This window comes from Euwallacea fornicatus, chromosome 32 (assembly GCF_040115645.1).
Source record: "Euwallacea fornicatus isolate EFF26 chromosome 32, ASM4011564v1, whole genome shotgun sequence".
Classification (NCBI taxonomy): Eukaryota; Metazoa; Arthropoda; class Insecta; order Coleoptera; family Curculionidae; genus Euwallacea; species Euwallacea fornicatus.
The window spans coordinates 258,959-273,081 of record NC_089572.1 but is presented as its reverse complement, the minus strand read 5'-3'; the positions used below and the strand labels follow the sequence as shown (position 1 = coordinate 273,081).

General features: G+C 34.1%; 1 protein-coding gene across 21 annotated transcripts in view; it reads left to right on the top strand.

The window, feature by feature from the left end:
• bru1 (bruno 1) overlaps window positions 1-12,499 on the top strand; it is a 301,441-nt gene extending 288,942 nt beyond the window's left edge. For 14 of the 21 annotated variants that reach the window (XM_066299120.1, XM_066299119.1, XM_066299109.1 and 11 more), the window contains 2 exons: window positions 1,740-1,781; window positions 4,271-6,839. In XM_066299120.1, coding sequence (XP_066155217.1) covers window positions 1,740-1,781; window positions 4,271-4,542 — 314 coding nt within the window. In that variant the 3' untranslated portion in view covers window positions 4,543-6,839. Of the gene's footprint in view, window positions 1-1,739; window positions 1,782-4,270; window positions 6,840-6,887; window positions 6,906-7,003; window positions 7,023-12,255 lie in introns of those variants that run through there. The other 7 variants (XM_066299116.1, XM_066299103.1, XM_066299122.1 and 4 more) reach the window with 5 other exon arrangements.
• Window positions 12,500-14,123: the final 1,624 nt, after the last annotated feature.

The following is a 14,123-nucleotide window of genomic DNA, read 5'->3' as shown; positions in this document are numbered from 1 at the left end:
CATCTTGGTTCCTTAATCCGATAAATTTGATGGGCATAATTAAAATATTGTACATAATAGAGGGCGCTAGTTATACGTGCATCATCACATATTTTCTTTCAAAACTTTTTTAAATTTAGATTTATCGGTAAAAGAGTTCAAGAATATCAAAGAGCTGTCAATTCTGCATAAAAAAGTTACTCTCAGTAAAATACTCTAAAGCGAACGGTTGTCCAGAAAAATGACAATTATTGTCATATCGACTTTAATGCTGGTGCACCAAGAAGAGTTCGTTCGGCACAAGTAGAAGGGGACATCCTCCAAAGAATCGAAAATCAACCATCCACGAGTACTCGGGCAATTGCTAATGAGTTGAGAGTTCCAAATTCGACAGCTTGGAGAACTTTGAACGAACAACTCTTACACCCATATCATCCACAAAGAGTGCATGCACTGGTCCCTGATGACTACCCTAAGCGAATTAGTTTTTACCATTGGTACATCCGGCGCACAGCAAGAAATCGTAATTTTGCCAATTTGATACTATTTAGAGATGAAGCGCAATTTACTAAGGACGGATATTTCAACATCCACAATAGCCACGTTTGGGACGAAGAAAATCATCATTTGACAAACACTGAAAACCACCAGCACCGCTTTTCAGTCAATATTTGGGCCGGAACAGTAGGTGACCATTTACCAGGTCCTATTGTACTACCACATCATTTAAATTCAAACAGATATTTGCAAATTTTATGTGATAATTTACCAGAGCTTTTGGAGGATATGCCACTAGTAGTACGTAGCGAAATGTGGTATCAACATGATGGTGCTCCAGTTCATTCTTCCAGAGCAGTAAGAGATCATCTTAATGAGGTTTACGGAAGACGCCGAATAGGTAGGTTTGGTCCAGTGGCGTGGCCTCCTCGTTCCCCTGATTTGACCTCTCTGGAGTATTTTCTTTGGAGTCATGTGAAGGGTTTAGTGTAGACAAAATCAATAATAAATGTTGAAGAATTAAGTGAAAGAATTTTCAATGCTTTTGATGTGATTCGGAATACCCCAGGAATTTTTCAAAGGGTACAACAAAACTTCCACGACGGTGCGATTTATGTATTGACCAACGCGGGAATCACTTAGAACATTTATTGTAATATTAGTGTTTATTTCATTGTAATTAGATGGTATTAAAAGCAATGATAGAAAAACCTCAGACTTTTTTTTTTAAAACGTTCAAAGTCGCCATGGCAATAATTGCCATGTTTCTAGACAACCGTTCACTTTAGAGTATTTTATTGAGAGTAACTTTTTTATGCAGAATTGACAGTTCTTTAATATTCCTGAACTCTTTTACCGATAAATCTAAATTTAAAAAAGTTTTGGAAGAAAATATGTGATGATAAACGTATAACTAGCGCCCTCTATTATGTACAATATTTTAATTATGCCCATCAAATTTATCGGATTACGGAACAAAGATGCACCAATTTTCGTTTCAATAGTCCCAGTAGCTTTAAAATAAACTTAAAAAAAAAAGAAAAAAAAGTAGAATTTTAATACCCTGTGTCTCAGAAATGACGGGTCTTGAGACAATCTTTTATTAAGTAAACTATATTTATTTTTCGTTAATCTGTTACCTCTATCGATTTGCCACCATAACTCTGACACACCCTGTATTTCGAACTCTTTTTAATATAATATAAAATGTGTTCTTAAATTGAACTTTTTTTTAATTTAAAAAGGTATTTTATGCCTTCTAGCTGTCAGGAGAAGACTGTTAAAAGAAAAACAGCAAAAACAGCGTATGTAGCCAAGAACTCTTTAGATTACTGCCTCATTGTCGATACGCTTTTTTTTTGAGAAACGTTAACTAAAAGTTTGCTCAAAATGGCATTGCATGTAATCAAAAATTGATTTTTAGTTCGTTTTTGTCGTGCCCTGACCTACTTCAATCATGTTGGGCATTTCCACTAATACGACGACAATATCTGGAGCTTTTATTAGAGTACTGGCCGTTTGGCTCTGCATGCGCCTACATAAATGCATGCAACTCAAGAATTTATTCAATTTATTCATATACATGCATACATACTATAAAAAATTTGCTCTGCTATAAGGACTTTTCTGCACGATATTTAAAATAAACGGGTTTGACGATTGATGGAACTGATAATGTTTTCGTCATCGTTGTTTTGCTTATTTTATTGGATATTAATGCTTCCAGGTTTTACACAGAGTTTTCGAAATCTTGTGAGCGGGTTTTTGCTGGGTGGTCGACCATCCCAAAAGAAGTCGATTAAACCAAAAGCACCCCAACAAAATTTGTATAACAACAGAGATATACGTTTTCAGATATTACCACATATCAATACAGAATTGTCATTAATCGATTTTTAAATAAGTGATGATTATCCAGTTAACAATTGGAATCGGCGTAACTAGCAAAACCTCTTTAAATTGTCGGAGCTGCTTCGACACAGTTGCAAAGATATTCGACATCGCATAAAAATTGATAGGTGTCAGATCGGGTGGCTGAAGAGGCCATGCAACAAGACCACCAAACGTATGGGATGACCTTCGGGTTTTTTTGTTCTTTTCTACATGAAAAGGGTACAGTTAAACTCTTACAAAGTATTCTCCATACAATCTAATGAAGAGGTTTATTTGGCTGGATGTTTATGGAGTACTGTTGAAAGGATCCTCCTTAACCAGGTTCAGCACTTCAGCGTGTAAAAGTCGGTTTTGTCGGACCGATCCATCACCATGCCTTGGCTGTATTTAAAGTACCAAGGCGGTAAATTTTTATGGTATAAGCACATCTTCATAAATTTGAAACATTGGTTTACGCTTTTGTCAATAATATATACAAAATTGATTAGTAAAATCAAAACAATGCAGTGACTGACCAATGGGAGACATAACATTTTAAAACTGTTAGCAGCAGCCAGGTGTTTGATAAATTATTAATGTAAATGAATGCAGAATAATTGAAAAACATATCGATTGATAAATTGTCTTAAAAATCGCACCTCTGTTATTATACATCTTTCGTATGGTATTTTTGGCTCATTTGACTTTTTTTGAAGCGGTGTGTCATCTTTTAAAAATAAAATAACCATTCTTCAGACACCCTGTATACAAAAATAAGATGCAACGAATATGGACACAATTTGACGTCCTGTAACAGATATAACGTTAAATGAAGAAAACTATGACGCAACTAATAATCCAACATTTATAGTTTCATTAACATATACTGCAAGATATGACTCTAATACGTAAGACGTAACGTTAAAAGGTAAGTTATTGTTTATACTCACTTCAATTGTGACATCTGTATAGTATTCGACATAGAATCTTAACGATACGTCTTGCAGCTTACGTTAAAGAAGCTATAAATCCAACTTAATGCTAAAAGAGGTATTGAACTATTTCGTACCGCTGGGATATCCTGTACCTATAAAAAGTAATTTTGATGTAGGGAGATGTACACATAGACAGGAAATAAAGTCAATGCACATCTCAATAAAAGTCAATGTATAATTTAATAGAAGATTTATTTACTACGAAAAACAGTTTAAATAAATTTCGAATTTTTAGCCCTTACGTAGGAGTATGTGAAACTTGACAAAATTACATAATCGAAATTTACGAGCAAATATGCTTTACGGTGATCCTAACGGCTGCAATTAATCATTACAGATGAATCGAAAAAGGAATCGTTTAAAATTTTTTTTCGATTGCAAATCCAAAAATGCAAAAAATACATGGTTTCCCATTAAAAAAATTTCGATTTTTTTCTCACACCTGGTAAATTTCACTTCGAAAATGAATCATATCATGTGTGCAACTGGCTCCTCAAAATCGGACATCTTCTTAAGTTTAAAGAAGAAGGAAAATGGATAAATCTTGTTTAAAAAAATACTCTGTTCCTGCCAATAGTAAGCCAATAAAACATTTAATTGCGATGGTGCTCCAAATTAACAATGGAAGGAGGCACAGAATATGATTTAAAAAATCCAGGACCGTACTAAAAAAATAAATTGAGGATAACACAAAAAAGGGTCACTCTGTATGTTGAATTTCAGATATTAAAATGAATGTTACTCTGTTAGTTCTGTGGCATGAAATTCTCTTCTACCTTGCATTAATTTAGAACAATCGTTGAACATTTGCTTTCTGCTGCCTGCAAAGATTTCGTGCTTCTTCTTTTTCATCGTTTTAGTAGCTAAGTTTAGTAGACAAAACCCATGTTGCTAACAGATGACCTAAATCCTGTTTCGATTTCCAGGGCCGGAAGGGTGCAACCTCTTCATCTATCACCTACCGCAGGAATTCACAGATACGGACCTGGCGTCCACGTTCCTGCCCTTTGGGCCTGTTATATCCGCCAAGGTGTTCATCGACAAACAGACCAACTTATCAAAATGTTTTGGGTTCGTATCGTTTGATAACGCCAATTCGGCCCAACAAGCCATAGCCGCTATGAACGGGTTCCAAATCGGCACCAAGCGACTCAAGGTCCAACTGAAAAGGGCCAAAGAGGCCGCCAAACCTTATTAACCAAAGATTCAGTAGGTGTTTAATTTGATTCCGGACAGATAACTTCCGGATTTGGAGGCGGAAGTGGGCAGATGGGCAGCTTGTACTTGAACTGATGATCTTGAAGGTACTTAAAGACTTTCTACACGTCATTTCGGTCTTCAAATCTTGCTTTATCTGTAAGTGTAAACGTAAAGCCAGTACATCCCAAAAAAAAGAGTAACGTAATTTTGTACTACTGTACTTTCCCTTTGTACAAATAAGTAGCACCACGCCAGTGCAGTGTGCCCAACTCAGGATTTAGCTGCTATTTTTACGGACTGTGAGATATTTTTACTAGAGTTAAACTGCGGTCCGCGATCGACCGCCCTGTACATTGATAAAGTAATTCTAATAGATGGTCAAACCTTTTAAAATTTTCGATGGGAACCAGTAAGGTACTATAAAAAATCAGCGTAAACAAAACTAGAGGCAGGGCCGGCTTTGTTTATCGTACCGAAACTGCACACCACGGAAAAGGTACCATATACAAGGGGCCACCGCACAAACAGGCTGCACCATATTGGTTCTATTTTTGGCTGTATCCCGGCGGAAATATGGGACACTTATATGAGGTTGGGAAAAAGCTAAAATTCGTTCACGTCAAGCGCACTATTTGATACAATTTGTTATCAAGGGCAGCCCTCACCCTACACCCTTCAAAATTAACATGGAATGTAGGTATATGGGAAACTTGAGATCACAGTTTGTTGCAGTGCACCTTGAGAGTTTTCAAAATCGCAGAAAAGAATTTCGAGAAATTAGTTTCCGAAGTTAACTACACATCTGAGCATTGATGGTGACGTAACAGCTTCGCATCGCGATCAACCGTTCAAACCAAATGGACACCAAGTGAGATGGAATATGTGACGAAATGGTCAATTCTTGTTTAATATTGTTGAAACTCCATCGCTTTAATTGCGGAATAATAATGCGGTGTCTCTCCCTATGTCTTTTGTCAAATCGAACGTTACACGGTGCAGATGAAAACTAAAAAATCATTCCTCGCAAATATCTGGAAAAAATCACTGGACCACGTGGTTCATTTTTCTCCGCGTCCTCTATCATGTCCGATTCCACGGCAATGCCGCAAAAGCGTAATAAACTCTCGCAGAGAATCTCTTACGATATTTCTAAACTTTCAAATTGTCTCAACATCTTGGTGCAGCAGGTTCAGGTTATCTGATCACTGAAAACATTATATTGCATCGATTTGCGAAATAGAAGTTTACCGCATTTTGCGATCGACCCTGTATAATCCGAAACAATCATATGAGCGGCGAAAGGAACGGAAACACCACGTACTCGATCCATTTTTTATCTACATAATTTCTGAGAAATGTCCGCTACTTTTCTTCCGCACCCTGTAAGGGTTTTCCTATCTTTTTGAACGCAATAAATATTCGAAAACTTATTAGAAACTCGGGGAAGATTAAATAAATACGTTGCAAGAATGTGACAGGCGCATAAGTTGCAAATATTTATGACTTTTCCTTGGTTCACGGCTAAAATTGTACATTATTTAAGTAAACTGGCTCTATGCAAGTCAAAGGGGTCTGAGATAGAGAAAAGGAGTTTTTACTACTTCCCTGTCGCATTTTTCAAATACGGGACAAAAATTTCGAAATAAAAAATCGCAAAGTTTTTGTACTTTTTGAAATTCTTTTCTATTAAAAAATAAAAAATTTAAAATAAAAAAAGTTTTTTTTTTATTTTTAAGATTTACTTTATTTCGTGCTTTAATTGAAATTGTAAAACTAAGAGAAGAAGGTACGAACCGTTTTCCTCCGTCTCAAAAAATCCCTTCTCAGATTGGCCCACCAATCAACGTAGGCAGGTTAGTTCTTCATAAAGATACCTCGGCGTAAGCAATTTCTTCGATTTCGTGGAACCTGCAAAAGGTCTAGGTAAGTTTAGTCCGAGAGCTTCAAATAAATGTCCCGTATTTCCGTTTTAAAAGTATTAAAAATATGACGAGGATGTTCCATATTTAAATGTTTATGTTGGGTTCATGTTTTGGTTTTTTGAATAGGTTTTTCTTTTAGTTTTGTAACGATGTTTGTCCGTGGCGTAAGCGCATAGGCATCCTCTGTTTGTTTAATTTTTTCTTTTATACCTAGGCCACAGTTTTTGTAATTGTTGGGTGACTTATTACGTTTTATTTTTGAGTCTTTACATAATGGTTATTATTATCTTATTATACATAATTGAGCATGTACTTGATTGAATTGTACCTTTTATTTTCTATTGTTATTAAACCAAAGTTATTAGACCAATCACTCGCTGTTTGTGTTAATATTTACAGGGTTTCTTTGTTCATTGTTTAGAAGACGCATAAATTAAAGCTGTCAATTTCAGGCTTTGCCTATACCAAGAACGGAAGTAGACTTTAGGTCAGCTTTAGTTTCGTAGCTCTTCGTGTACTGACCAAATATTTGTTTAGCCTTCTTTCTACTCAAGCCAAGCTGTTCTAGTGCTGTACAAAAACAAAGCACAAATAATTCCTCCGTCTTTAATACCACCAAAAAATCAGTGTCTACCAATGCGGTCAAGAAGTGGCCATCAACGCCTGTGGCTTCTGTTTCTGTCTACTAATGTTTGTGTTCTTCATTTTACACAGTAAGTGGAACTCATTTTACTAACTCCAATTTTAGCTCTAGCTGAACGTAATAAAGTACATTTTGAGGTCAGGTTTGAGGTACACTTTCGCTAATTAAGGATTTGTCAGTCTGTTGAGGGCGATCCCAAGACAATATCGATAATGACGAAGGGCCTTGGCGGCTTTTTTGCGTTTTTTCTATGCGTACTGTTACCCGTAATTTCGTATTATGTGTTTCATGTTGTTTCAATGTTAGTAACTGATGTAAACTGTACCTAAAAGTAGCCAAAACCGCACGTTTTTCTGTACTTTTTGAACGTGCTCGTGTTTCGCAAACGTCTTGACGGATTTCGGTTTCTTTTGAGATCTTTGACCAATAGTGTTCGTATTTTTTTTTTTAATCTCTTAATACTATACAGAGTAAACAGAAATGCCGCGCAAAACCGCAAAGGCATCTCGAACCGTTGAGTGGTGGATTTTTGTTTTTCCAACAATTAAAAAAATTGCAGGGAGAATTTTAAAAAATGTAATTTTTTATTTAATTATCCTGCCTCTAAGAAACACCGCATCCCATTTAAGCAAAATTACTACCTTTGTTGCATTCAGACGTTTGCATTAAAAATCTGTTCAGTATCGTACAAAGTCAAAATGTAATACACAACTGCTACATTTATATTAAAGCTGCTCGCACGACTGTGTAAATTAAAAATAGAGCTTTTATTCCAGCACCGTTTAAGAGTTCTGGACAATATTTCTAAACGCATTTGAGAATTTTTTTTATGAAAGTTTGCCGAAAAAATCTGTTTACGTTTCTAAACCGTCACTTAATGGCATAAAGGTTTTTCAATTTTCTACGAGGTTTCGTAAGAACCGCACAATACTGAAAATACATTGTTTACTTAAAATCAACTTAGTTTCGGTTAAATTTTCCAAAATTCTGTTAAACACTGCTCCAAAGACGTGGATATTATTATTATTGCCATAATGAAAAATAGAAACTCTATTAGCTCTCCCTACAAATTTGCTTGCAAAAATCGAAAAAAGCTTAACTACGTTTCGAGATAGCGTCCATAGCGCCCACAAAAGCTTACAATGAAAGTCATATTTCAATTTGGTGCATCTGCCATGTTAGCATATTTTGATTTTACCTTCGTACGACATTGGAAAAAATATTTCTGTAAGCAAATCTACACGATTACTTCTTGAAAAAGTGGACTTTCGGACGCAATTTCCAGATACAGGATTATTAAATAAAAAATTACGACTTTTTAAGCGAACCCCCTAATTTTTTTATTTGTCCAAAAAATCCGCCGAAGAAGTACGGAGACATCGATTAAAGCTATTAAGCAACGTAGTTGTCAATTGCAGTGGATTAAAAATTAATAAGTTTGCAGGGCATTTTCTCTACCCTGTATGGCATTGAGATTTTTTTCCCAATATTGATGTTCACCTAATATTTGACATGAAACGAACTTTCGAAACGTCATCTGTTCATGGAAATCAAACAAGGCGTTTCCAAGATACGACCTCTCTCGTAAGTACCTGAGAAAGGCCGTTTCGACTATTTTGATGTGCAGTTTATTTTTGGGCTATTAGCGAAAATTTGTGAAATTTGTAGTTTTCATGTATTTAATGTTATTCGTATAGTCTGTACGATGTACTAAAGTATTTTTATTATACAGCTAAAAATAGGAATTACCGTGAGACGTGTTAACTGAATTACCAAAATTCTAAGATTATACGAGGAGAGGCCCTCTCTTGAGGATTTTACTGTTATTACGTTATCTCGCAATTACACTTATAAAAATAAATCAAAGGTTTGAAATGATCCCTGTCAAATACCACAACGCTTTCATTATATTTTATAAACATTTCAAATTCGCGAACTTCGTCTTTCTTATCCAGCTTATTTGGAAATTATGCTTATAAAATATACAAAGTGTTACATTTTTAATAGCTCAAAAATCAAGGAAGTTCATTCCAGTGTGAACCTACGCGATCTATTGTGAAAAGATGTAATATTTTCGACTAAGAGAGGAGCGAAATTTTTCCGAAACCTGAAAGACAGTTTCCATGGAAACCACGACCGATACTGTACTTTTACTTCAACACTTCTATGGACATTAGCTCCTTCGTAAATTTTCCAGGACGATAACACTTAGACCTAGTTTTTCAAACTCCTGGTAACGTCGCCATTAAGATAATTCCTGTATAAATGGAAACTGTTCTGATTTCGTAGTTTCCATGGAGATGATATTACTGGAAAAGTGAAAAAGAATTTAAAAAAGCGGATCTTGAGCAAATAAAAATTTCAGCTAATGGTTTTACGTTTTCTCTGGATGTTAGGAATTTAGTTTCCAGCATACCTTCACCACCTACCCACCCTGGACAAACGACTGATAAACTATATCGCAAATCATCGGACATATACGAGGAGTCTTAAACGGCATCATTCACAGCAAATGCTAAATAAGCCTCCGGAGCTTTAAACTTTCGTTTTACCTTGGAAATATCTCCGTCTGTCTGGATAAATTCTGGAAAAACTGTAAAGATGCTGTAGTTTTCAAAATGATAAACACTTAAAAAACAGGGTCGGGCATAAAAACGTAACAAAAAGATTATCAAAACATGCGTTTTATTGTTTTAGCTCCTGCCACTACACGGGTACATATACACGAGAGTGCGACCCTAAACTGTCGTTTACGGTTCGAGAATATTTAAATTGTTTTAAAATGTAGGGGTTGGAATGAACACGCTAACGAGGTTTTCTTCAATCCTGTATTTATCCACTGGACATGACCGAGCCATAGAGAGAAGATGGAGATCGTTCAGGATCATGAACAGGGGTAGAGATTGAAGCAATGAAAAGGTCAAAAAGAATGCAATTTCACGTGCGTCAATAAGGTTGTTAATTGGAAACTTTATTCGAAATTTGAACGGCGCTAGCGTGTCTGATTGAAATCGAAGCCAAAATACACATAAATATTCTCAGTACTAATCATCGTCTGGCTATGTCGAAAGCTTGTTGTGTTTTAATATATACCGGGTGGGCAAATTTCGATGTTTTCACGTGAGGATCTCTGGAACATTAAGAGATAGAACAAAACCAATCAGGCATTCTCGACGTTTTTTTTTTTTTTTTGAGACAAATTCAATGCCGGTTTCAAAATTTTTTTATCATTAATTCTTCTCGCGTTTTAAACAGAAGTTCGATTTTTGGCATTTTCGAAAAATGCCGCTATTTTTTTTATTTCGCTAGTTAGTTAAAAATAATTTTTACATTATTATAACACTTTTCTGAGTAAATTACGGTGATAAAGATAAAAAAAACGTAAAGTCCATGATTTTTAGAGTCACGACGTAAAGTTATAATTATTTAATTAGATTTCGTATTTGTTTTTGGCATCATTAAAAACATATTTGCTTATTCTTTAAAATGAGTTATAGTTTGTAGGGTCTCGTATTAACCTCACACATCTATTTTTACAAAAAAACTCATTTGGCAATAGATGGTTGTGATAATGACGTAGAGAAACAAATAACGCACGTAACTAAGGCGCATGAAATAACATTAATAACAATAAAACATTCCAATATATCATTTTTTTTTCAATTTTCAAACAATTTGTCAAAAACGGTCAATAGTTTAAAAACTACTGTAATGACAGCCGTTTTGACAGCTTGTCAATTGCAGAGTTTGCCTGCGCGACTTAGTTACGCGCGCCATTTGTTTCTTTCCATCAACATACTACAGCCACCTATCCCAAAATGTGTTTTTTTGTGAAAATAGGTATGGAAAATTAAGACGAAGCCCCACAAATTATAGTTTATTTTAAAAAGAAATCAAATGTCTTCCTATTAATGCCAAAAACAAATATGTTTAATGTTAAAAAATAATAATAACTTTTCGTCATAATTCTAAAAACCATGGACTTGCAGAATCTATCAGTGTGACCTACTCATAAAAGGGTCCTGATAATACAAAATATTATTTTTATGTAACGAAAGAAATAAAAAAATCAGGGGGATTTTTCGAAAGTGCCAAAAAACGAATTTTTGTTTAAAACGCAGGATCAAAAGGCAATAAAAAAATTTCGATTCCGACATCGAATTTGTCTAAAAAAAAACATCAAGAATGTCTTATTGGTTTCTTTCTATCTCTTACTGTTTCGTAGATTCTCCACGAAAACATGGAACTTTTCCCACACTCTACACAGCTTAGTGTGTACACAGATGTATTTCAGCCATCTTTAGTCCGATTTTGATATATAATTATGTTCAAGTTTTTATTGTCGAAAGGTATTTTAGATTTTATGTCTAACAATTTCCTGTTTTATTACTGAAATGTTCAAGGTTCAAATTCGAAGATTCAACAGTGTAAAATATTTTCTTTTCACCATCATGTGACTTGAGAAAATACTGCTACTTTCTCTCCTCTAAAACAAGTAACTACACTTTTTACCGGCAATTTCAAGCCGTAAAGCACGTTCGAGCTCTCTTACAATCGCAGCAAAAGCCTTTTAAATAAATTAAAACCACTTCCAAAAAAAATCCAGGCGCTTTTCAAATGCATTTTTTCCATCGATTGGACAGTTTTCCGGTCTACAGACTTGAGAAATTTCATTTAGTAAATGGCTAGAAACTGAAGCGCCATGCGGCCAATTGACAAATAACAAAAATAGCGGCGTTTAACGTTGAAATGTACTTTCTTCATTTAATTACCACACAGCCCAGTGGTTTATTTATGTTAAAATTTAATTGCGTTTTGACCTCACACTTATCGCTTTTACCGGACCACCGGTCAAACAATGCTTAATAAAATTTCATACGGTAGTAAAAACTATTACAACGGGAGTTCCTTGTAAACAATAACTTCCAATAATACCGCGCTTAAATTTATATTAACATCAAACAAATACGAACAATGGAAGAAACCGCAAAAAGTGGTATAAATTAACAATTTACTAACAACTAACTACCTCGTACGCCTTAATAGAATTTTAAAGGAATGTTAACTTAAACAAATATTCTTTGAAGCAGTTTTGCACAAGATGAGAAAAGACAAATACTTATCGCTAATAGACTTTATTTCCTAGGAACTCCTGATGAAGAGCTCTGGAAGTTGCCACGGTACTTCCTCATGAAATTGAAGGCGGATGGTGGGGTCTGGTTTCGCATGATAGGATTCCTGTGTATCGGAGCGAGATTGCCAGAATTTAATACCATCTGGCACGAAGATTGATCTTTGACAGAGGAAAGTGTCGAGTTCAACCCCTAAAAAGAAAGTAACAAGCAACGAAGTTGTTATTTGTTTGAGTAAATAGATTTTTATAATAAGAATTTAAGCTTTATTAATTACCACATTACCATAGATCATTTTCCTATATTTTACAAGTGTTAAGCTTTCGATATTTACACAAAATGCACTTTAAAAGAAACTGTAGGTTCTGCAAAGGGGAAATTTAAAATTACTCTACACAGAACGGAATCTAACAGTGTGGGATTGCTTCGTGTATACCATGAAACCATCTTATCTCTATTTTTTTTTGTAATCTTCGGAAAGGGATAAACAGTAAGTATTGTTATCTTCAGCATGGATCTACATGACCAAAGGTAAGTAACTTACCTATTAACATATTAAAAGCTTGAATTTGATAAATAAAAATTTACTTACGAATTTATCTTATTAGGCAATTTAACGAATAATTGAAAAACGGACTTAAAGTTTTAAATCTTAAACAATTTCAGCATTTACCTTTAACATAACAATAAGTAAATTCTCTTGTCCTAAAGTATCATAATACGCAAAATGTGTAGAAAAGTTGGTGCAAAACTTAAGAAAAAGAAAATTGAGCCAATAATAGTTTTAAAAAATCCTATAAAAATTGATTCGACGGGGCACCGTTATCGAGATGTGACTCTCCAAAGAGATCCTATCATTTAGATATTTTTGAAAATAATTTTTTTCTAATTAAGATGAAAATTATAAGTAATTATCATACGATAAGGGTTTTTAACCATTACATGTTCTATCAGAATCTATTATAAATAAGGGTAGTTTTCTAATTACTCTTAACAGAAGGGTTTCCAATTTTTTTATTCCCTTGAATTATCAAATAAAAAATATTACTTTTTAATAAATTATACTTTTTTGCAGAAAAAATTATTTTTTTTCGAATTCTGCATTGTTTAGTCAGAAATAATTATTTTTTAAATGGTTCAGGACATTGACAATTTTTTAACATTTTCACATAACAGACATATTTCACGGTGATGATTTCATTGTAGTAATTGTTACTTGCATGTTTTTTGCATTCTATGATTCAATGTCATAACCTAAAATATAATGTAAAAATTCATTTTCCTTGCTCTTGCTTTTTTATGTTAATAAGCAACTTTGAAGGTACATTCGTAGGTCCCTTTGAGCGTGCAGACTATTTCCCCTGCAGAAAGTGAAAATCACTAAAATAAAACTTTCACCATGAAAAATGCCTACCACGTGAAAATTTTACTGTACTGACTTATACATTATATGTAATAAATAAAATAGAGAAACTTTTTCCTCGAAAATGTCTACGTCATTAAAAAATAATATTACTTGTTTGATAATTCAAATGAACAAAAAATATTCTAAAAACTTCTGTTGCTGATAATTAGAAAAAAACCTTTATTTATAATCAACTTTGATGAAACTCATTATAGTTAAAGATCCTTATGGTATGATTATTATCTACAATTTCCATTTCATTATTCTATTCAGAGAGAAAGTTGTTGTCAAAAATATCCAAATGATAGGACCCCTTTCGAGGGTCATATTTCAATAACGGTGTTCTGTCGGACCAATGTTTATAGGAATTTTTAAATTATTTTTGGCTTTACTTTCGCCTCCTTAAATTTTCGAAACACATTGTATTTATAGTAATAATAAATTATAAATAAACAATAATAAATAAATTACAACAAT